A 23745-nucleotide genomic window follows, 5' to 3' on the forward strand; every position below is an offset into this window, starting at 1 on the left:
TGAGGGGAGGACTTTGATGAGCATTTATAAGAGTGCTTGAAAGTCTTGCACTCTCTGCACATCGCCTACTTTGTGGGTCTTATGTTAGTTCCTACCTAATGCAAGAAGCAGCTTCCCTGATAAGGGCTAGCTCATGGTTTTAGAAGCTGAACATCCAAACAGCATTGTGCAAGCTGTGGTGAGGGACTAGAAATCACTGTGACAGTTTGTAGGAAAGGGAGATGCAACATGTCAAAACAGGAAGCCAGAGAGTGATCCTGGGAGCAGGATAATAGTTTTTTCTGTTTTAAATCTTTGTGGTGCCAAGGATGAACTCATGCATGCGAGGCAGTGTTTGGGATGAACCCAACAGCCTCATGCATGGGAGGCAGTGTTCCAGATGGACCTGACAGCCTCATGTGTGGGAGGCAGTGTTCGGGATGGAACTGAGAGCCTCATGCATGGGAGGCAATGGTTCACTAAGCTACAACTCCATCCCAAATGCATTTTTTTAAAAATTTTTTTATTGTATTTTGACTGTGTACACATGAATGCAGGTGCCCAAGGAGACCAGAGTGACACTAGATTTTCCTGGAGTTGAACTTATAGCCAGTAGTAAGTGGGCAGATTCATAGTAAGTGGGTATTGGAAACAAAATTCTGGTCCCATGGAAGGGCAGTACCTGCTGAGTCATCTCTCTAGCAGGAAGCTACACTTTTATAAGAACACACTTTTAAGAAAACTAGCTCCCAATCCACGAGAAATGCCTAAATCGTCTAAGGGCAGTACCCAGTGACTCACCAACTTTTAAGCCCCTCTCTCAGTAGTCCTTGTCTTTAACATGACAAAACTGGAAACCAAACCTTCCAATAAACTATCCCTGTGAGACACATGAACAGTCTTTAAGTCCAAACCTGTGTGAGTTTCTTTCAATGGACAGCTTAGTCTTTTCAGTGACTGATCTTGCTTCAAGTCTGCTGAAGTTATGATCTGCAAACTCTCATTTGAAACACCTGACAACTGGAAGAGCAAAGAAACCCCAAAGTATTGTTGAGCAAGTCTCAGGAGGCAGCTTAATGCAGTGACACACAAGAAGGTCTCCCCTTTGGAAGCCAGAACAAAGGAAGAAAGAGCTGTTAGGTGAGAGAAAAGGATGCAGGAGGATATTCAGTTGTACCAAGGCCCAACCTGGGAACAAAACTACCCTCAGGGCCCAGTGGTCTCAGCAATGGTGAGGTCTCCCTGATGGTAATTAACAAGAAAGGGGAAATAACCATCATTTTCATCCTAAAAGGGCAGCCAATATTCTCTCAGCCCTTACCCTATGCTTCTTATCATGCTGACCATTTTACTTGTTCTACAGTGCTGGGGATGAGACCCAGGGCCCTGAGGATGTGCTAGATCCTGGCAAGAGCTCTAGCAGCTTGATACACTTTTCTGGGTGCTCTAACTGTTGGTACTATTGAGCTGTATCCCTATTGGTTTATTTATTGTATATGAGTGTTTTGTCTGCATGTATGCATACCATGTGCATACCAGCTGCCCACTGAAGTCAGGAATAGGCATTGGATTCCCTGGAGCTAAAGGTACAGGTACCACATGGGTTTCTGAAATTGAATCTGAGTCCTTTGCAAGAGCAGCCAGTGCTCTTAAGCATTGATTCATCTTCACAGCCCATCATTTAAAAAAAAATCTGAAGCAAACAAATGAAGGAGATGAGGTGTCCATTTTAAAACTGGTAATGGAAGCACAGGGGAAAAAAGACACCCAGAAATATTTAACAAACATGGTTACTTACACCACCTACAAATTATTCAAACTTAATATCATTCCAGTTAAATAACAGAGGTTTAAGCTCAGCTTTTGATGATATAGAAGACTGTCAACAAGATGGACAGACTCCCGCCTCTCACCTACAAGCACTGTAGGAGCTCAGGCAGTAGGTTGGTGAGGCAGGAGAGTGTGGAATCACAAACACTGCAGAGCTGGCTGACTGGGCTCCAGCCCCCACCAGTGCTGTTTTTCTTTACAACATCTCATGCAGCTCAGGCTGGCCTCCAGCTCTCTATGTATACAAATATGACCTTGAACTTCTGACCCCCAACCCCTGCCAATTGCTTGGATTATAGGCACACAGTGGTGTTGAGATGAAGCCAGGATCTAGCACATCCTGGCAAGAGCTCTACCAGCTTGATACACTTTTCTGGGTGCTCTAACTGTTGGTTCTTTCATGAAGACAGTAACTGATCAGTAAATATCAACCCATGATGACAGGAGTGAGCGGCCTCCAGTACATCCCTAAGGATGTAAGCACGCAGATACAGCTAAAAGCTGAAATACAGAGAATAGTAAACTCAACTACCAAGTCTATCTTGTGAAATGCAGAAACAAGAAAATTCCTAGACAAAGCAAAAATAAAATACTAATGCCAGTAATGGTCTCTGAAGAAGAGACTATATTGAGAAAAGCAGGTCTACTTCCCTTACCTAATGAAAACCAGTTTGACCCTGGTTGGGGCGGTCTTAATAATGGCAGATGCGTTCTGATGACTTCTTCCATAAAGAATCTGATTGTTTATCTGTTTGAGAAAAAATAAGAAATACTTGTAAAATTACAGCCTGAATATCCACATAATGAATAAACACATAAAGGTATCTATGTATATACTTAGAATTAAAACACGTCTTTACTTTTATGTGTGTATACAATTCACTAATGGTAAAAGTCTCAATATTCTTTATACTAGAGATTCACAGGGTAATTCTAAGTAACTATATAAAGTCTCCTAAATTCAACTGTGGCTATAGTTAATGAAGGACTAAGTTCCTTAACCCTGTTGCTAAACTGTATGAGAATAGTAGTTGAGCTTAATGCAAAGTTTTATGACAGATACCTCATTTTCTATAGTTTTTCCAGATTCCTAAAGAATGTAGAAAACAGACCAAACTGTACTATATATGCAGCTCTAGAGGGCCCATTAAACAGGGTCCTGAAAGTGTATCATGGTTATTACACAGAATAAATTTTGTTACCACAGGAGATAAATATTATATACCTGTTTTAAGTTGACTTTTTGACCAAGTAATTACATAGGACATCTTACTGTAGACAAACAGCTAGTCATCTGTTCATGTCCAAGATGTACCAAGATTATAATCTGACTGGTGCTGCGGATTGGTTCTAATGCTTTGAATTAATCCAGCTCCCCAAGTCAGGAATCTGCTTGTCCAAATGCTGAAGGTCCTTGTCCTCAGTTGATTTTGATTATCAATAAAGTGCCAACGGCCAATGGTTGGGCAGGTAGATGGAGGCAGGACCTTTAGATTTGTGCAGGCTACGAACTGGGAGGAGAGATTGCCATGTCTCAGAGGGAGAGGGATCAGATTTAGAGCTGCTGAAAGAAAATCATCCAAAATGGAGGTGAGAAGGAATGCAGCCTGTGGAAGGGCTGCCCAGAAGCACCTTGGGCAGGAAAGACTAGGAAACCGCCCAGAAGGAACAGGGCAACAACAAAAAAAAATTATATAGAATAGAGGGCGTTAGGCCAGCAGGAATACTGGAGGAAAAGAATGCTCACTGTGGGGAGGATTAGAACTGCCCAGCTTTTGAGCTTGTCAAGGCATATTAAAATTAACTGGTTGTGTGTGTGTGTCTTTCATTCACAACTCCAGTTAGCTCTTGGGCGGGTGTGCTCATGTGTGCGACCTGTCTTGCTGCTGCAGACTGGACTCACCTAGATTTGATAGAACAGTAGATCTAAACTATTTTCACTGCAGTTCTTCCCACTGATACATTATGATAATAACTATAATTACTCTCTTATACCTTCCATATAATTCTGTTTTCCCCATCTGTTTGATAAGTAACTAATGACCTGCATTGTTATGTTAACCCTGTATAACTGTGGCTCTGATAACATCTATCATCTTATGGCTGGTACAGTACACTCAACGATAGATACTCAAGGGATGAGTCTCTTGAAATTGGTGCTTAATCCATCTGCCCTTGATGTCTGTATTATGATGAATCTGACAACACAATTGACGTATCTTTGAAAACACTGTTTTCATTGAAGTGGTTATGGTGAGAAATTAGGAAGAAACACACTTCAAACGATGGGATCAAAGTGGAGTACTTTTTCTTACTGGCTTAAAGGAAGCCAGTCCACCCTGTGCCTAAGGCTATCTGGCCATGGCTACTGGGATACTGCTTTTCTCTGTCTTTTATTCCATCTGGCTTTGTTTTCTTATTCTCCACCAAGATCATCAGTCTCAGAAATGCATGGATCCCCACACTCCCAGTTATCTGTGCCTCACTTTCCTAATGTCTAATGGATTTCAAGCAGCTGCTCCCAAGTAGACCTGAGAACTATAAGGAGAAAAGCTGTCACAGTTCAGGAGGTCCTCTTAAAACCTGTATTCAGACGCTCACCTTTTCTGCTGTTAAACTTCAGTATTCATGCATTTAATAATGTGCTTATAGCCCAGATTTCCAATACTATCGATCACACTAATACTAATGTACAAATACTTTCATGGTTTTATTTTTCATACAAACAGACACAGACAGACATGTAGACACATATACACAGAGAGACATACAGAAACAGACAGACAGGCACACTGACTTTCCCATTTTCCTTCTTGGTGCTAGAGTTTAAAGTCAGGCCCTTTCATGCACTAAATATGTACTGCTCAGAACATAGTAGGACACCAACCTAAATAATATCTTCTCTAATTGAGTCACCAGGCAAAGGATCTAGAGTAATGCGAAAAGCTCTGACAGGACAGTGCCATGGCTGCTGTGCCCATAACTGTGGCCTTGACTGTGATGGCAGCTGCTCACTGGCAATGCTTAGGAAGTGCTACACAGTGGAAAACACAAGTAACCAAAGACACAGCGGACTCTGACTTTACTAGATTAGATCTAGAAGGAAGACTGAGACTTCTAGGCAAAAAACCAAAACCAAAACCAACCAAAAAGCCTTCTTTTTCACTTTAAAAATGATGTAACTAGGGACTAGTAAGATGGCAGAATGAGTACTTGCAGCCAAACCTGAAGATATGAGTTTGATACCTGGTACCCTCATGATGGAAAGTGGGAACAGACTCTCACAAGTCGTTTTCTAACCTCTATACACATGTGTGTATACATATACATATACATATACATATACATATACATATACATATACATATACATATACATATACATATACATATACACACACACACACTTAGCTGCAAACAATCTGTGTGGAAATTAGAGTACCAATCAATGGGATTGGTATTATTATAAGACATGATTGGGTAGACATTCCTGTAACCCCAACACTAGCAAGAGGCAGTGGCTAGAGGATTGTGAGTTTGGAGAGAGAGAGAGAGAGAGAGAGAGAGAGAGAGAGAGAGAGAGAGAGAGAGAGAGAGAGAGAATGAATCTCTCTACTATGTGAGGGTTACAGCAGTGAGGAGGCAGTCTGTCAACCAAAAAGGAGGCTTCCCCAGAGTCTAGTGCTGTGATTTCAGGCTTCCCAGCCTATTGAACTGTGAGAAATATGTGTGTGTGTGTGTGACCTCAGCCACTTTGGCATTTGATATAGCCACCCAAAGTGACAAAGACAATGGCTTGAACTAATTTCTATTCATTGAAACTAATTATTTCCATTTATGTATTTTCTTGTCATTCTAAATATCTACATTAACTTAGACTCTCTTCAGTCTCAGAGTCTGAGGTGCTCAGACTTTGCCTTGGCACACAAACAGAAGAAGAAAGAGGAAACAGACTTTCTGTACACAGGAGATTTCTATTAGATATTATTTTTTAGGAAGATTTCTATTAGATATTATTTTTTAAAGATTTATTTATTTATTATATTTAAGTACACTGTAGTTGTCTTCAGACACTCTAAAGAGGAAGTCAGATCTCATTACGGATGGTTGTGAGCCACCATGTGGTTGCTGGGATTTGAACTCAGGACCTTTGGGACTGAGTAGTCAGTACTCTAAACCATTGAGCCATCTCTCCAGCCCCCTCTATTAGATATTATTATTATTATCATTATCATCATCATCGTTATTATTGTGCTGGGGTTTGAACCTAGGACCTCTCACATGCCAAACAGGTACTCTACCATTCAGTCATATCCCCAGGCAAATCTTTCTCTATGTATACCTCCTTACCTGCCTACCTCTGTCTGTTTGTCTGTCTGTCTATCATCTATTAATATCTATCTATCTATCTATCTATCTATCTATCTATCTATCATCTAGTAATTTATAGACAAGGAAGGCCTCACTATGTAGCCTAGGCTGGTTTTGCCAGTGTGATGCTCCTGCCTCAACCTCCTTAGCATTGAGATTAAAGGTGCTCATCACCACCTGCCCAGTGCCATCTATGTGCCTGCCTAGCCATTCTGGTTTTCTGAGTTGCTTTTGGGTTCCTCTAGCTTTCAATGACAACTGGGGACTTCTGTGTCTTTCCAGATATTAATTTCTGTTTCAGCTCTTGACCCCTGGCCCCAGAAAAAGCAACAATAGGCATATCTATGTGAGTTAATTTTCTTCCAGGCTCTGAAACTCAAATCCCATTTAGGAACAAATTACAGCCACTCTGGATTCCAAGGCCCCATACAACAGCCATGTCTGCATTTTCTAAGCTGGTGAGTCATACTGCAGGTTTCCAGGCCACCTGACTTCCCCCTCAGGGTTTGCCTTCTGCCTCTGTAGAGAGAAAGAACAAACCCTCAGTATGAGGGCAAGCCTGACCAGGATGGGAGAACTGGTTGCAGTATTTGTACTTTGCAGCCAAAGTTGAGTTTCAGCAAAAGTAAATGGACAAAAATGCCTTCCTACTGTAGCATAAACTTTCACTTTTAAAGTCTTTAATGAGATTTGTTTTAATCAAATTAATTATGCAAAACTATTAAAGAGATAAGCTTTTAACTACTCTTACTTTTCCCCAGTTCATCTGAACAGGAATGTAAATTGATGCTGAAAAGCAGCTCAATTAAATCTATTCAAATGACATATCAAATTGAAAGTAAAAGTTAATTAACTTAAGCTAGGGTTGAAAATATTAATTATACAAAATTAAAATTTAGGTTAAGTAACAGATTTGCCTAAGGTTTGAACATCGTCATAATTTATTACACTCAACAATCCCCTTCCCATTCTTTCTTCTGCAAAGAAAACTGGCATATTATACAAACTGTAAGCTGTTATTAGAGAGCCGAACTGAACTCACACTACATGAGTGGCTGGTAATAAAATCAGAGCCCTCCCCTACCTGCACTTGGAAGTCCCTTCTGAATGTCATATTTTAAGGCCTTAGAATCAATACTTTCACTTTCAAAATAACCTGAATGCAAACCACATGGGAAAAATCAACACATTATATTTATAACCATCAATCCTTTATTATTTTTTGGTGTTGAAGATCAAATGCAGGACCTAGAATATGCTAGGCAAGTGCTCAGTCACCAAAGAACATTCCAGATCTTTTCAACTTTATTTTGAGATAGGGTCTTAATAGATTGCCTCAGATTACAGGTACACACTACCATACCCAGCTGTCAGTTAACTCCTGGTTGAATGGTTCCATTTCTATGGATTTATCCTAAAAAGGCTAAAAAACGGAGGAGGCATCAACATGCCAGCACAGCTATACTTTTAATCAAGAAGAAGTAGGAAAACTGCAGTCTCCTAATCTGTCATGGTGACAATGGAAAGGACTGAGGAAGGTGATGTGTGTAGATGTGTGGTCATGAGATCAGCAGTGCTGAGTGGGAAACACAGCAGACATCATGGGACCACTTTTAGGTTTAAAGTGCCTGCGTGAGTTTAAAGAACTTGCTCTAGCAGTTGTGCTCTGTGGGGACAGTTTTCTGTATCAGTATTTTAAAACATTTTTGTCACATTTTATTTATTCTGTGTGTACAAACACATACATGTACATGTCTGTCATGACAGGAGTGTGAAGGCTTTAGTGTAGTCCTCTCCCTCTGCCATGGACTCTCGAGACCAAGTTCAGGTCACTGAGTTTATGTGGCCAGAGCTTTCCCACTGACCATCTGCTGATGGTATATGCCAGTGAGGCCAGGGAGGCCTGTGAGCACGGGGAGGGAGGTCGATGCAGGGCTGCAGGCTGGAAGTTAGTCTGGGCTACATTGTGACATCTGTGTACAAAACCCAGGTTTGCAATAATCAGCAGATACTACAGAAAAAATAATCACATTCGTTTTTTTCCTTAAAAAAGGAAAGAAGCCGGGCGGTGGTGGCGCATGCCTTTAATCCCAGCACTTGGGAGGCAGAGGCAGGAGGATTTCTGAGTTCGAGGCCAGCCTGGTCTACAAAGTGAGTTCCAGGACAGCCAGGGCTATACAGAGAAACCCTGTCTCGAAAAAAAAAAAAAAAAAAAGAAAAGAAAGAAAAAGAAGAAAAGGCAAGATGGGTCTGTGTGATTCCTGTTACCTCACACAGCGGGAGGGCCAAGTAAACGGTGTAGTCTACCTCTTAGCAAGAACTGTTATTAATTCTGAAGAAAAACTGCTTCCTCATTTAAGGTACATCAACAGAACTTTTGAGGTATGTGTCTTTTTGTGTTTGCACATGTTCACGTGCTCTTGAGTACATGTAGTAGCCAGAAGTCAACCTGAGCTGTCTTTTCTTGAAGGACTGGCTACCTTGTGTTGAATGATTTTGTTATTATTTGGTTGTCTGTGGTGTGCATGTGTGTGTGTGTGTGTGTATGTGTGCCAAAGGTGTCAGAACCATTGACTCCCTTGGAGCTGGAGTTATATGTAGTTGTGACTTGTGTGATGCACTTCTTGGGAACCCAACTCTTGTTTCCCCAGAAGAGCAAGCACTCATTTTTGATCTGTCTCTCCAGCTCCACACCTTGTTTTTAGAGAAAGGTCTTTCTCTAGGACCTGGGGTCTCTCAGTAGGCTAAGCTGATTGGCTTGTGAGCCCAGGGACCCATCTTCTGTCTTCATCTTCTCCGTACTGGAACTACAGGGCTTGTTACCCCAACTGACATTTTACTTGGTATTGAGGACCAAACTTAGGTCCTCCTGCTGATGTGGGAAGCACTTTACCAGCTGAGCTGTCTCTCTAGCCCAGGCATAAATCTTAATAGTATTCTTAGCCAGATAGGCGAAGAGAACTTGGGTGCTTCGCGACCTGGAATTTCTTTACCAAGAATATCAAGCCAGGTGTGGTAGCATAAAGAAGTTATCTCTGTGGGTTCAAGGCTTGGCTTAGTGTACAAAACAAGCTACAGGCCTATCAGAGGTACATAGTGACACCTGGTCCCAAAACAACCAAAACCAAAAGGGCAAATATAGAGACCAGGATAAGATGTCCTATAGCAGTAATGCTTACCCCAGGGTTTCCTTCTTTCTCCCCAAAGCTGACCTGATTAGAAACCTACCCCGATTCTCAGTTATTATATATTCCTCTTGAATTAAAAATGCTTTATATGTCCCTTTATAGACATAGTAAAAAACTCAATCAGCAAGTTTCTCCTAACCCACCCCCTTAGGGTTCCAGTTTCTCTCTTTTTAGAAGTGTTCCAATCGTATCAATATTGTGCACATAGTGTGTGTCTGTGTGTGTGTGTGGCTACATGCACAGGTGCACACACCATGAGCTCACCTGCACAGGTACACTTATGTACCACATGGTGTGATCAGCAGCACAGGTACACATGTGGAGAACAGAGCACAACTGACAGGAGTCGATTCTCTCCTTCTACCTTGGGTTCTGGGGTTTAAACTGAGGTCATAAGGCATGCATAGCAAGCCCTTTACTCACTGAGACACTTCAGTGGCCCCAGTCGCTCATTTCAACAGTCACATTATTAAAAACCTGTCCTGCAGAGGCGCCATGCCATCATCCGCACCTAAGAACATTTAGCACATACCTCATATGGTCTAGCACTGCCCCTCAGCCAGGCCGTGAGACAGGCAATTGGTCCTGGGTTGGTGTATTAAGGACATGGAGACTCACACACTCAGTGTCTTATAAAACAGTTTAAGGTATGTAGTGATGCTGCCAGAAGGCAGGCTCAAGGCTCCAGATCGCACAGCCTTGAGTAAGTCTGGGGCCACTGGAGCATGCAACAAGCATGCTCAGTGAGTGGCAGGGAACTCCCTCGGCTTCTCTTAATCCTTAATGTAATCAATCATCCACATCCTATCCCCAACCAACTCCCAACCTTGGCAAAAACTTCCCCACCTCCCGATTCTCATTCTGTTCTTTGCATGGCCAAGGTAGGAGAAATTTCAAGCACTAACCAGTTACCCACCCTCACTCCTGCTCCTGTAAGTAACTCTAGCTACCCAACACAAAACAAAAAGTACAAGAAGGAAAAGGAATAGAAAGGGAATCAGCAGGAGGAGATAAGAAAGGGTAATGGGGAAGGGAGGGTGGGCAAGTGTTACCAAAATGTTACATATTATGTGTGAAAATGTCCTAATGAAGTCCATTACTATGTCATTTAGGATATGCAATAAACCTTTAAGAAATCTACTCCTCATCAGAGAATAGCACCATTTTCATACTTCCTTATGTTAATGTGTACACTATACATACTCAATTTATTAGGTTGGTTACAGTCTGGTAGTATATAAGTTTACTAGTATGAAAGATAGGTATAATGTCCCTTATATACAATGGACTCACATAACCCCGGATACAGTTTTTGCTTTCTAGGGTTTCAGATTAAATGTGATCTGACGATATTTGATGAAAAATTCCAGAAATAATTCCTACTTTACAAAAACAGGTGTTTTGGGAGCTAGCGGTGGTTTATCCCTTCATCTCAGCCTTCGGGAGGCAGAGGCAGGAGCATCTCTGTGTTTGAGGCCAGCCTGGTCTACAGAGCAAGTTCCAGGACAGCTAGGGTTACACAGAGAATATATCTTGAAAAACAAAACAAAACGATTTTGAAATTTACATACAAAGACCGTGTCTTTGTAGAGCCCGCCCCTCCCCACAGGCTGGCATCACCCTCCCAGCAGTTCCCTTTCCACCTTTCTGTCCCAAAGTTCACTCTCTGGGTTCTGCATCATTCCTGCCTTAACCCATGGCTGGAAACCAGCCTTTGGTGCACTGCACAAGCCTGCTGCCAGCTACTCCACTATCAGGTCAAATACTCTCAGGCAGAAACACTTAATAACTGCCACAAGCCATAAAACATTATGCTAGTGACTCAGATATCCAAAAGAGTCATAAAACGTCCCCTTTAGGGGAAAACAAAATAATGCATTTGCGCAGAAAACTCATTTGTGAAACTTATATTAGAATACCTTTGTCTCCCATAATCAGCTTCCAAACGCTGACATCATTGCATACACAAGCAAGATTTTGCTGAAAGGACCCTGATATAGCTTTCTCTTGTGAGACTATGCCGGGGTCTAGCAAACACAGAAGTGGATGCTCACAGTCAGCTATTGGATGGATCACAGGGCCCCCAATGGAGGAGCTAGAGAAAGTACCCAAGGAGCTAAAGGTATCTGCAACCCTATAGGTGGAACAACAATATGAACTAACCATTACCCCCCCCCCCCCCCGAGCTCGTGTCTCTAGCTGCATATGAATCAGAAGATGGCCTAGTCGGCCATCAGTGCAAAGAGAGGCCCATTGGTTGTGCAAACTTTATATGCCTCAGTACAGGGGAACGCCAGGGCCAAGAAATGGAAGTGGGTGGGTGGGGGAGCGTGTGGGGGACTTTTGGGATAGCACTGGAAATGTAAATGAAATAAATACCCAATAAAAAAAAAAGAACATTAAAAAAAAAAAAAACCTTGGTCTAGCTGTTATACTTCAAGAGTTACTGTTAATATTGCACTCTGCTTAGTGTATAAATCCAACTTTGTCATGGGCATATATGTATAGAGGGCAAATGTAGTATAAACTGGGTATTGGGGTTGATGCCTGTAATCCCAGGCCATGAGGCTAATAGGACGACTGACCTAAATTTGAAGCCAACCCGAGCTACTTAGTGAGTTCTAGGTAGGTCAGCCTGGTCTCATGAGACCTTGTCTAAAAACAAAACAAAACAAAACAAAACAAAACAAAACAAAACAAAACAAAACAAAAGTAACAATGACAATGGGGGTATGAAAGGCCTGTACTGCACAAGGTTTCAAGTATCTTTGAGGAGTCTTGCTATGTACTACCTGGGGTGAGGGTTACATTGCATGATTAGCAAAGTATAAATGCCCATTATATAAATGAGGCAAAGACCACAAATGGATTGTGTGTGTGTGTGTGTGTGGCCAACTTAACACCTTTCAGAATAACCTCAGCCAGCGAGTATTTTCCCAGGCTGCACCTCAGTCTAATCACTAAGATAGCAAAGGAGGAACATGCAGAACAAAGGAAGGACAGAAGAGCAGAGCTCAGTCATCCCCAGTCACGTGGTGGGACATGGAGAGGAACTACAGAAGCCAGAGGCAAGGGCGCACAGCTTCCAAATGACCTGATCCCTGTTTTCCTTAATGATCTCAGTCTCTTCCATTCTTGATCCTTAATTTTACTGCTAACTTGGCTGGATTTAGAATCACCTAGGAGACACATCTGAGAGGTTATTTCTAGATAGCTGTAATTACAGAGGAAAAGATCCATTCTGCATGTGTCTGGAACCATCCCATAGGTAAGGTCTTGGACTGGAAAAAAGAGGGGGCGGGTTTGAAGAGATAACCCGAACACTAGTAGTCATCTCTCTGCTTCCTGATGGGAACACATGTCCAGCCTCCTCACCTTCCTGCCCAACATCTCTGCCTACTGAAGGGCTATATCCATTTAAACCACAAACCAAAACAATCCTTCTTCCTTGAGTTGCTTTTATTAGGAATTTTGTCATAGCTACGAGAAAAAATAACTAATAATACACCTTCATTTTTACTTTGTTTTGTCTCTAAGGGCTTAAGATAATTTGGCTCACTGTAGAGAGCTCAGAGCTTTTGTAACAGCAATAATGAGGACCACAGCAATCAGAAATAAATGATTGTTATTCCTTCCAGAGAGTGGTAAGAGTAGAGACTTGAGCCAAAATATTTCAGTGACATAAAGACAATAAAGTGCAAGTAAATAATTCAAAATTCCTCCCATAGCAGGCTGCAGTCAGAAACTGAAATGGCAAAAATAGAACTAAAGATTTCACAGCTGGAAGCACAGACAGAAAGAATCAGGACACTCAACTCGAAGTAGGCTTCACACAGTAGTTTCTATGCCTGAAAATAAACCCCAACCGTATAGCCGAAACGAGGGCAAGGCTTTCAATTATGAGGTTCAGAAGCTCACACAGTGTGCACAGACAAGATTGCCTTCCTTCTGTGCTTCTTAATAGACGAGCACCATTTTAGCAATTACTTTCTTTCCTTAATGAGCCTAGAGTGGTATTACATTTTAAGAAGATGGGTAATATAATATGTAGCTGCAGTGTGAGAAACTGAGGCAGGATAGAAAAGCAGAAACGTTCAGGGATCACAGGAAGGAAGAGGAGTCTTTCACTTGAGCCTGGTTGAGTCTTTTACCAGCTAAGAGTCCAGAACTTTGACGCAACTAACTAACTTGGCGTAAAGAGTGCATACATAGGCCTGGCGCGATAGTGCACACCTCATCTCAGCACTAGGGAGGCAGAGGCAGGTGGATCTCTGTGAGTTCAAGCTAGCCTGGTTTACATAGAGAAGTCCAGGACAGTCAAGGCTATATACCAGTCTAAAGAAGAAAAACGAGAGGGGCGGGGGGAGTTTACATATGTAGAGACAATATTCCCATTTTACAGAAGCATTTAAAATAATAATGTTGCAGTAACAACTGACCATGCTTAAGGCATACGTGCTTGGCACCTTTGAGTTTAACTCCCCCCCCCCCCCCCGCTCCACTATACTTCTAAAAACCCTACCTATGTATTTCTAAAAACCTTACAAACAAGATTATAAACTTTATTTATAGTCAAAACTTGTCTTAATTTTCTTGTGACCTATTAAGTATTCTTTTGACTTGTCAAAAGAAAAATGAAGAAAAGGGAGAGGTGGTATTTCTCTGAAACTCTTTAAACAAAGAAAGTAGCTTCAGACGCCACCAAAATGGTATATATGGCTAATGCTGTTAATTTTAACATTATGAAGGTCATACCCATGCGTTTGGTGTGAGCCGGCTGTTTTCTAAGAGGCACTCTCTCTCTCCCTTATTGTCTGTGTTTAAATGTAAATTAAAATTTTATCTATTTTTTATCTTTAATCTTTTTTTATAGTACAGTTGTTATCCCCCTCCCGATCTGCCCTCAGACAGTTCCTCACCCCATTCCTCCTCTCCAATCTCCAAGAGGATTTCCCCACCCTACCAGGCCTCCCCACTCTCTCAACTCTCTCAAGGGTTAGTTAGGTTCGTCTTCTCTCATGAGGCCAGAGCAGGCAGTCCTCTGCTGTACTGGGGGGTGGGGGTGGGGCTGGGACCAGCTAGTGTATGCTGCCTGGTTGGTGGCTCAAAATATGTCTCTGTGTGTAATCTGTGTGACTATATGCACGTTTGCCAGGAGTCTTTCTTGATTGTTCTCTACAGTATTCACTGAGGCAGGGTTGTCAATTGAACAAAACAGCTAGTCCAGTTAGCTAGCCTTGCTCTAGGGATCCTGTTCCTGCCAACGGAATGGTGGAGTTACAGGAAGGTCACCAAGCCAACCAGGAATTACAATGGGTGTTAGGGATCTGAACTTCAGTCCTCATGCTTGCGTGACAAGCATTTTACCCAGGGAGCCATCGGCCCAGTCCTAAATAAACAGATTTGCTGCAAACTGACTCGTCCTGAAATACTCCCTGCATGTGAGTCAAGAATCTCATTCTTATCTCAGTGGTATTCTCTGAAAGGAGTCAGGTGGTGGCTACAGGCAATAGCTGTGTCTTTTAGTCCAATATGAAACTCTATTAGATGTATTAACCCGTTCTGAATTAACTGCATTTACCTACGCCTGATACATTTCAAACTGTTATGAAGAATACTGACATATGAAAAAATACTCTGAAAAAAGCAACTTAAAGGAGAAAGGGTTTAATTCTGGCTGAGAGCATCCATTCTGTGGGAAAGGTATGGTAGCAGGCAGGAAAGGCATGGGAGCAGGAGCAGGAGGCTCTCCCACTCAGGAAAGGAGGTGGGCTATAAAGCCTCAAGGCCCACCCCAGTGACCCATTTCTCTGGAAGATAAGGTCTCTCCTTGTAGCCTTGGCTGTTCAGAAACACTCAGTATAAAACAGGCTGAACTAAAACTCAGAGATCCACCTGCCTCTGCCTCCCAAGTGCTGGGATTAAAGGTGTGTGCCACCATGCCCAGATGAGGCTCCACAACCTTCCCAAGTCATGCCACTGGCTGGGGACCAATTGTTCAAAAAAGTGAACTTATGGTGGGGGGGGGGCAATTCACATTCAAACTATACCCTCCCAAATTATAAGAATTTAATCCAAAATTATGTAAGACCCCAGTGTTAGTCAGAAAAGCTTGCTGATCCTGCCCATTCCTGCCCCAGTTTGCTTGCTTGCAGGATGGGAGCTAACTGTGCATTTAACTAAGGTTGCTGTGAGCTGACTGAAGACAGATGTGAAAACTGAGCAAGTCTGGCAGGCATTAAGGCTTGGTGTGTGCGCAGTTCCCCGGACACTTGATAATGACATGCCCTTCCTTCATACTCAGGGATCCATCCACCTGTGACAGTGCCAGGAAACAGCCAGCAAACTCACATAGCATTGGTCACAATGCTGTGATGACCAGGGCCCTGTACTCACTCAGCCATCACTACGTCCCCTGTGAGCTTTTTAGGCTGCAAACAGATATTTTAAGGAGCGCAAGGTTATATTTAGGACCTGCTCATAATACTCATTTATGTCAGCTTTGATCAACCCATTTAAAAGAGCTTTTAGGCTGGGCAGTGGTGGCACACGCCTTTAATCCCAGCACTTGGGAAGCAGAGGCAGAGGCAGATGGATTTCTGAGTTCGAGGCAACCCTGGACAGCCAGGGTTACACAGAGAAACTCTGTCTCGAAAGCAAACAAACAAACAACACAAAAAGACAAAACAAAAAAGAGCTTTTAGATACTAAAGCTCAAATACAGCTGTATGTTGAGATAAGGTCTCACTTTACAGTCTTTACTGGCCTGGAACTCCATAGACCAGGTTGGCCTTGAACTCATAAAGATCAGCCTACCTCTGCCTCCTGAGTGCTAGGATTAAAGGCATGTGCTACCACAGCTGGTCAAAAATGTAATATATTCATATCTAAAGTGTCAAAGCTGTGATGCTGTCACACTTTCAAAGTCATTGCCAGAGTAAAAAAAACAAACCAAGCCAAAACCAAAACAAAGCAACCCGGTCAATCAATTCTGCATGACTAGGTATTAAGTACTTGACTATCAAAGTATCATGGAGAAACCATAATTTTATTTCAATTTTGAAATTCTTTGCTCTTTCTATGGCTCAGACTATTCTTTCTATACCAGGAGGTTTTATTAATAAAGAATCTTAGGGCAAAGTTATTTCATTCATAAATTCTTGATAAACACACCCTGATGTTGTGGTGTGGATCCCATGAGTTTCTGAGTGTACAGGAAGAGCTTTTATCCCATGGATGCACACGCCTAGTAATTTACTCACTAGCTTCCAAGCCCTGTTCCAAATCATACGTAAGGTTTCCAAAAGATCTCAACTATGCTTTGCTGGCAAGGAGCGTACAGTATGGGACAGTGTGGACAGCTAGAGGAGACAGCCATGAAGCAGTGGGAACCACCTGGCTCAATCCCTTCACGTCTATGTTTTTTTCCCATTAAAACAACATCACAAGACAAGATCTGAACTCACCCCTAGATTTATGTTTCTATCCAACTATAGCAGGAGGTACTCACACCCTTTCTTTTCCATTTGCATGCACTGGACAGGATTCAGTATAGACTCTCCTGCCTGCAGGTGCCTGACTCAAAGACAGCACCTCATACTTCTACAGCTCCACAGAGCAGCCTAAGCCACTGTGCCATCAACTGTTCCTCCTGCTTGGCTTTAACCTGACAGACCATTCAGACTCCCTGCACAGCACCATTAGCCCTGTCTTCCCACGCCTGCACTGTAGGGAGGGTTATAAATAAATCCTATATTCATATGACAGCACCATGCCCCAGCCTGCACATTTTCTGGGCCTAATTGCTCTGGGAAAGCCAGTGCTCTGGAGTAAGCCTCATTCTGTGTACATGGTAATTATATGCTAATGCCTTTGGAAATTAATTCAGTAACCCCCCACATTAGAATTGAAAGGAAGGGTAAAGGAGCTGAGATTTAATCACACTGTCTTCTGGGAGCTTAAGAGAAAATTTCTTTTACACATGAACTGTGCCATCGACCCACAGAACTCACTGGCTATTCTACTACAGCAATGCCATTGTGCTGCGGAGCCCATAGGCTCCAAGTCTGTCACATGAAGAGCTCTGGGAGAGCAGCAGAGCAGCAGAGTTTCTAACTTAAAAGGAGACAAGATGGCTGGGCGAGGTGACGCACGCCTTTAATCCCAGTACTCGGGAGGCAGAGGCAGGCGGATTTCTGAGTTCGAGGCCAGCCTAGTCTACAAAGTGAGTTCCAGGACAGCCAGGGCTATACAGAGAAACCCTGTCTTGAAAAACAAAAACAAACAAACAAAAAGAACCAAACGAAAAAGAGGAGACAAGATATGTTTTTTGATAATTCTTTCACTTCTTAGCTCAATTTCAGAGTCTTAAACAAGTGAATCAAGTATAAATCATGGGAGGCAGTGAGCAAAGGAGTAATGTAACCATTATGGCAAAGTATTGATGAGAAGATGAGCAAGTAGTGGAACTACGAAAATAAGCAAGACACATAACTGTGCTTGATTCAGGGTTGAGGCCATAAATATAAGCGCATTTGGGGTGGGAGTTAGCAAACACCCATGGTTGCTTAATTTCTTAAAGGCCATTTGCACAATGCAGTGTCCTAATATTCCAGTGAGCTGCACTGTGCAGGATCATGCTGGCTTCTAGCTTTCCTGATACACATCATTAAATTGATTTCCTATTCTTAGCAAGCAAGCACATTCCAACTCCTATTCCTCACATATTAAAGGAAAATGACTTCATTTTTTTGTGAGCTATAAAAAGAATCCAGAGAATATTTTTTCCACATGAATTTATTTTCTGTTATCCTTGACCTAAAGTCAAACTGTTGCAAGAGAAGATGGATGACAACTGCACAGGATCTGAATGTTTGCTAAGGTGCAAATGAGATTATTTAAGGAGTAAGACGGCCACTTTGTTCTGAGATGATGTCAGAGATACTAGTGTAAATAAATACAAACTAAAAAGACAGAAATACACAAAAATGAGAGTTTTGATCCTATCAATTAAAGCATGCCAGAGACAAGGCAAAACTTAGCCTATCACTTTCTGTCATTAACTTTCAAAGGAGGGGCTGCCCTGAGGTGATGCTGTCCAGCACTGCACTGTCCAGCACTGCATTGCTACTGGTGTGAGAGCAGAACCCAGTGCATCCAATGCCCAATTTAAGGGTCTGACACAAGCAATGCCAACTATGAATCCAAAGAGGCTGTGAGCAGAGCAGAGATATTTAATAATAAGAACAGTGACGGAGCTATAGTGAGAAGTATTATGAACAAATGGTAGATCTCACAATGATCAAGACAAAGGGAATGCCATTCAGATCAGGAAGAGGCCATGAAAACAACCATTGTGTACCTTGCATTTATTTATAGGTGTTTTAGGAAGATATTTGCTAAATGGTTTGAAAAAGCGGAGGCTGAGGAAAGATGGAAGGTAGATAATAAAATCTGTGTCCCAACATATTTTTATTTGTTGGCACTTGCTAGAAACTGGAGCATCTTTGGTTGAAATAGAGTTGACATGGGAGGGGTGGTGAAAACCACAGCCAGTCCCACAACATCCAGAAGAAGATCTACTACCAGGTGCTCTAACATGCCCAGGATCATAGGATCAGAGGTGAGGAGGACACAACCTCTGCCCCAACATCAGAAGTAACTGGGCCTAGCAGGACCCTGGCACCCAGGAACTCTGCCTGACCAATGGCTCCGGATCCTTCCGGTCTGAGCTGGTGCCCTGAGCAGACCTTGGGTGCGAACTCTGCAGCTAGTCCTGCAACACCCAGAGGAAGCTCCAATCCCAGGCGTTCTAACACAACCAGGACCACAGGATCCTAGGAGCTTGGTCACACCAGGATCTCAGGGTCCCAGAGGCAGCTTGACTCCCAGGAGCTCTGACACACCCAGAATCTCAGGATCCCAGGATCCCAGGATCCCAGAATCACATGATCCCAGAAACAGCTGAACTCTAAGGAGTTCTGACACAACCAGGATCACAGGAAGGACAGGCTCCAGTCAGATATATAGAGGGCAGGTAGCACTACAGATACTCAGATGGTGGGAGGTAATCGTAAGAACATAAGCAACAGAAACCAAAGCTACTTGGCATCATTAGAACCTAATTCTTCTACCATAGCAAGTCCTGGATATACCATCACACTGGAAAAGCAAGATTCAGATCTAAAATCACTTTTCATGATAGTGATAGAGAACTTTAAAAAGGACATAAATAACTCCGTTAAAGAAATACAGGAGAACAGTTAGAAGCCCTTGAAGAGGAAACACAAAAATCCCTTAAAGAATTACAGGAAAACACAATCAAACAGGCAAAGGAAGGAATAAAACCATCTAAGATCTAAAAATGGAAATAGAAACAATAAAGAAATCACAAAGTGAGACAACCCTGGAGTTAGAAAACCTAGGAAAGAGATCAGGAGCCATAGATGCAAGCATCACCACCAGAATACAAGAGATAGAAGAGGGAATCTCAGGGGAAGAAGATACCATAGAAAGCACTGACACAACAGTCAATGAAAATGCAAAATTCGAAAAGCTTCTAACCCAAATCATCCAGGAAATCCAGAACACAATGAGAAGACCAAACCTAAGGATAATAGGTATAGAAGAGAACAAAGATTTCCAACTTAAAGGGCCAGTTAATATCTTCAACAAAATTATAGAAGAAAACTTCCCTAACCTAAAGAAAGAGATGCCCATGACATACAAGAAGCCTACAGAATTCCAAATAGACTGGACCAGAAAAGAAATCGTTCCCATCACATAATAATCAAAACACCAAATGCACTAAACAAAGAAAGAATATTAAAAGCAGTAAGGGAAAAAGGTCAAGTAACATATAAAAGTGACCTATCAGAATTACACCAAACTTCTCACCAGAGACTATGAAAGCTAGAAGATCCTAGGCAGATGTCATACTAAGAGAACACAAATGCCAACCCAGACTACTATACCCAGCAAAACTCTCAATTACCATAGATGGAGAAACCAAGATATTCCATGACAAAACCAAATTTACACAATATCTTTCCATAAATCCAGCTCTACAAAGGATAATAGATGGAAAACACCAACACAAGAAGGGAAACTACACCCTAGAAAAAACAAGAAAGTAATCTTTCAACAAACCCAAAAGAAGAGCCACATAAACATAATACCACATCTAACAACAAAAATAACAGGAAGCAACAATCACTATTCCTTAATATCTCTTAACATCAATGAACTCAACTCCCCCCAAAAAGACATAGACTAACAGATTGGATATGTAAACAGGACCTAGCATTTTGCTGCATACAGGAAACACACCTCAGTGACAAAGACAGACACTACCTCAGAGTAAAGATAGGGAATCAATTTTTCATGCAAATGGTCCCAAGAAACAAGCTGGAGTAGCCATTCTAATATCGAATAAAATAAAATTTCAACCAAAAGTTATCAAAAGATAAGGAAGGACACTTCATACTCATCAAAGGAAAAAAATCTACCAAGAACTCTCAATTCTGAACATCTATGCTCCAAATGCAAGGGCACCCACATTCATAAAAGAAACTTTACTAAAGCTCAAAGCACACATTGCAGCACACACAATAATAGTGGGAGACTTCAACACCCCAGTCTCAGAAATGGACAGGTCATGGAAACAGAAACTAAACCGAGACACAGTGAAACTAACAGAAGTTATGAACCAAATGGATCTAATTAATACTTATAGAACATTTCATCCTAAAGCAAAAGAATATACCTTCTCAGCACCTGATGGTACCTTCTCCAAAACTGGCCATATAATTAGTCACAAAACAGGCCTCAAGAGAAACAAGAAGACTGAATTAATCCCGTGTACCCTATTAGATCACCACGGACTAAGGCTGGTCTTAAATACCAACAAAAACAACGGAAAGCACACATACACATCAACAATGAACAATGCTGTACTCATGATAACTTGATCAAGGAAGAAATAAGGAAAGAAATTAAAGGCTCTTTAGAATTTAGTGAAAATGGAGACATCATACCAAAACTTATAGGGCACAATGAAAGCAGTGGTAACAAGAGGAAAACTCATAGCTCTGAGTGCCTCCAGAAAGAAACTGAAGAGAGCTTACACTAGCAGCTTGACAGCACACCTGAAAGCTCTAGACTAAAAAGTAGCAAATAAACCCAAGAGGAGTAGATGGCAGGAAATAATCAAACTCAGGGCAAAAATAAACCAAATAGAAACAAAAAGAACTATACAAAGAATCCACAAAACCAGGATCTGGGTCTTTGAGAAAAATCAACAAGATAGATAAACCCTTAGCCAGACTAACCAGAGGGCACAGAGACAGTATCCAAATTAATAAAATCAGAAGTGAAAAGGGAGACATAACAATGAAATATATCTTAAAATAATTATCTTGTTTGTTGAACATTAACAGATGAAACTATTAAAATCATGTTCTACAAACAAAATAACAATAAAAAGAAATTATGAAATTCTTAGGTAAATGGATGGAACTTGGAAGTATCATCCTGAGTGAGGTAACCCAATCACAAAAGAACATATACAGTATGTATGCATTCACTGATAAGTGGATATTAGCCCAAAAGCTCGGAATACCCAAGATACAATTAATAGACCACATGAAGCTCAAGAACAAGGAAGACCACCAACATGTGGGTCCTTCTTAGAAAGGGGAACACCCTCATAGAAGTAGGGGGAGGGGGATGGGATACGGGGTTTCTGGGAAGGGGGGAAACCAGGAAAGGGGATAACATTTGAAATGTAAATAAAGAAAATATTCTATTAAAAAATGTAACTAAAAAAGAGAGAGAGAGAGAGAGAGTTGACATGGCTCCATTTGAAACTACTTGGTCCTTGTGTCTGTAACTGAATTATGTGGCTGGATATAACGAAAGGACAGAAGGGTAGAGGAAGGAAGAGGAGACATACAAGGCAAATGCTACTATCTTTTTTTGCCTGATGCTGAGCAAACACCTTAAGTTTCTATGCATCAAGGAGGAAACAGGATCAATTAGCATGTAGCTCTTTGCTATGCTACACTATGATGATATCATGAAACACTTGGTCTCTATCCTTTGTCTCTGGCAGAGGCAATCCTGTGATTTTCTAGTTGATCAGTGTGCTAGGTTCATCTTTTGTTTGAACATCTGGTCTCACTCCCAATCCTGAGTTTTGTTCAAACAAGGGATAGAATCGGGGATCTTGAGCATGCTCTCAAGTGCTCTGTAACTGAGCTACACCTGTGCTCTAATGAGTTACTCTTCTTTTTAGTTTTGTGTCAAATGTTTTACCTACACGCTTGTCTTCATACCATGTAAATGCCTGGTGCCCATGGAGGCCTGAAGAAGATGTCAGAGTTACAGTCATGAGGCATCATGTATGCTGAAATGCCTGATGCCCATGGAGGCCTGAAGAAGATGTCAGAGTTACAGTCATGAGGCATCATGTATGCTGGGAAATCAAATGTGGAAGAGTAGCCAAGCAGCCGAGCAGACAGTGTTCCTAATTACTGAGCCATCTACCCAGCCCCATATAGTTTGTGACTGGGGTTCAAAGCTGTTGGCTGTGTGAGAAAACCCGGAAGGTAGCACAAGCAGAGACGTCAGGAAAGCTCTTCCTGAACGTCCCAGTCGCATCGTGTCTTTGCTGTTGTGCTATGCATGTGCGTGCTCTGCAGTGTTCGCTAGAAAACATAGGTGGGTGGCGCTGAATGAACTGTTTCCCCAAGTTCTGGGAGATGCTCTAACAAGTTAATCAACCTGAAAAATGGCAGTATTAGGAACCTAAATGTGTGGCTGGGCAGGCATTAGTACAGGCCACAACCTGGGGCCTTTGGGTAATACCTGACCTGAACAAGGGTCACTCAGGTGTGTCTTAGGCCTGTGGGGATAGATACTATCTCCACGTAGGTGGTAGACTGCAATGACCACAGGATATCATCCATCTAAGAACTACAGGTTGTTTAGGACACCCTCTCGTTTATCTGGGATTAGCTTGTGTTGCCCTAACCCTATGGAAGATGGAAAACTGTTGATCTCTTGCACACACTATGTTCAACACCCTCAGTTGTCAAAAGCATTGGGGCAAAAAATTAAAGTAGGTCTTCCAAGGCCCACACATGTCTGAAATCTGAAACTGGCCTGTAAGACACTCTTCATATTATGCTGTGGTGACAGTCCATTTGTTACCAGTATCTAACGAACATCAGACTGAGGAATACAGCACAGTGCTCCTGTGAGGCCAGATCCTGTAGGCTCTTCCACCTTGAGTCTGAATAACACAGAAGGCTACAACTAGAATCAACATGTTCCCAATTACTGAAGCATTTCTATCCACTGTGCCGGAGGGAATCTGG

The 23745-nt window shown here is 42.0% G+C and overlaps 1 protein-coding gene across 5 annotated transcripts in view; it reads right to left on the minus strand.

Moving 5' to 3' along the window:
* Window positions 1-23745, minus strand: part of Patj (PATJ crumbs cell polarity complex component) — a 323645-nt gene that overhangs the window by 123512 nt on the left and 176388 nt on the right. For all 5 annotated transcript variants that reach the window (XM_029475856.2, XM_021159452.3, XM_029475855.1 and 2 more), the window contains exon 29: window positions 2466-2557. In XM_029475856.2, the coding sequence (XP_029331716.1) occupies window positions 2466-2557 (92 nt within the window). The remainder of the gene's footprint in view (window positions 1-2465; window positions 2558-23745) is intronic.

The sequence above is a fragment of the Mus caroli genome, unplaced genomic scaffold (genome assembly GCF_978045245.1).
Source record: "Mus caroli unplaced genomic scaffold, Mus_caroli_1 scaffold_6, whole genome shotgun sequence".
In the NCBI taxonomy this organism is placed as follows: domain Eukaryota; kingdom Metazoa; phylum Chordata; class Mammalia; order Rodentia; family Muridae; genus Mus; species Mus caroli.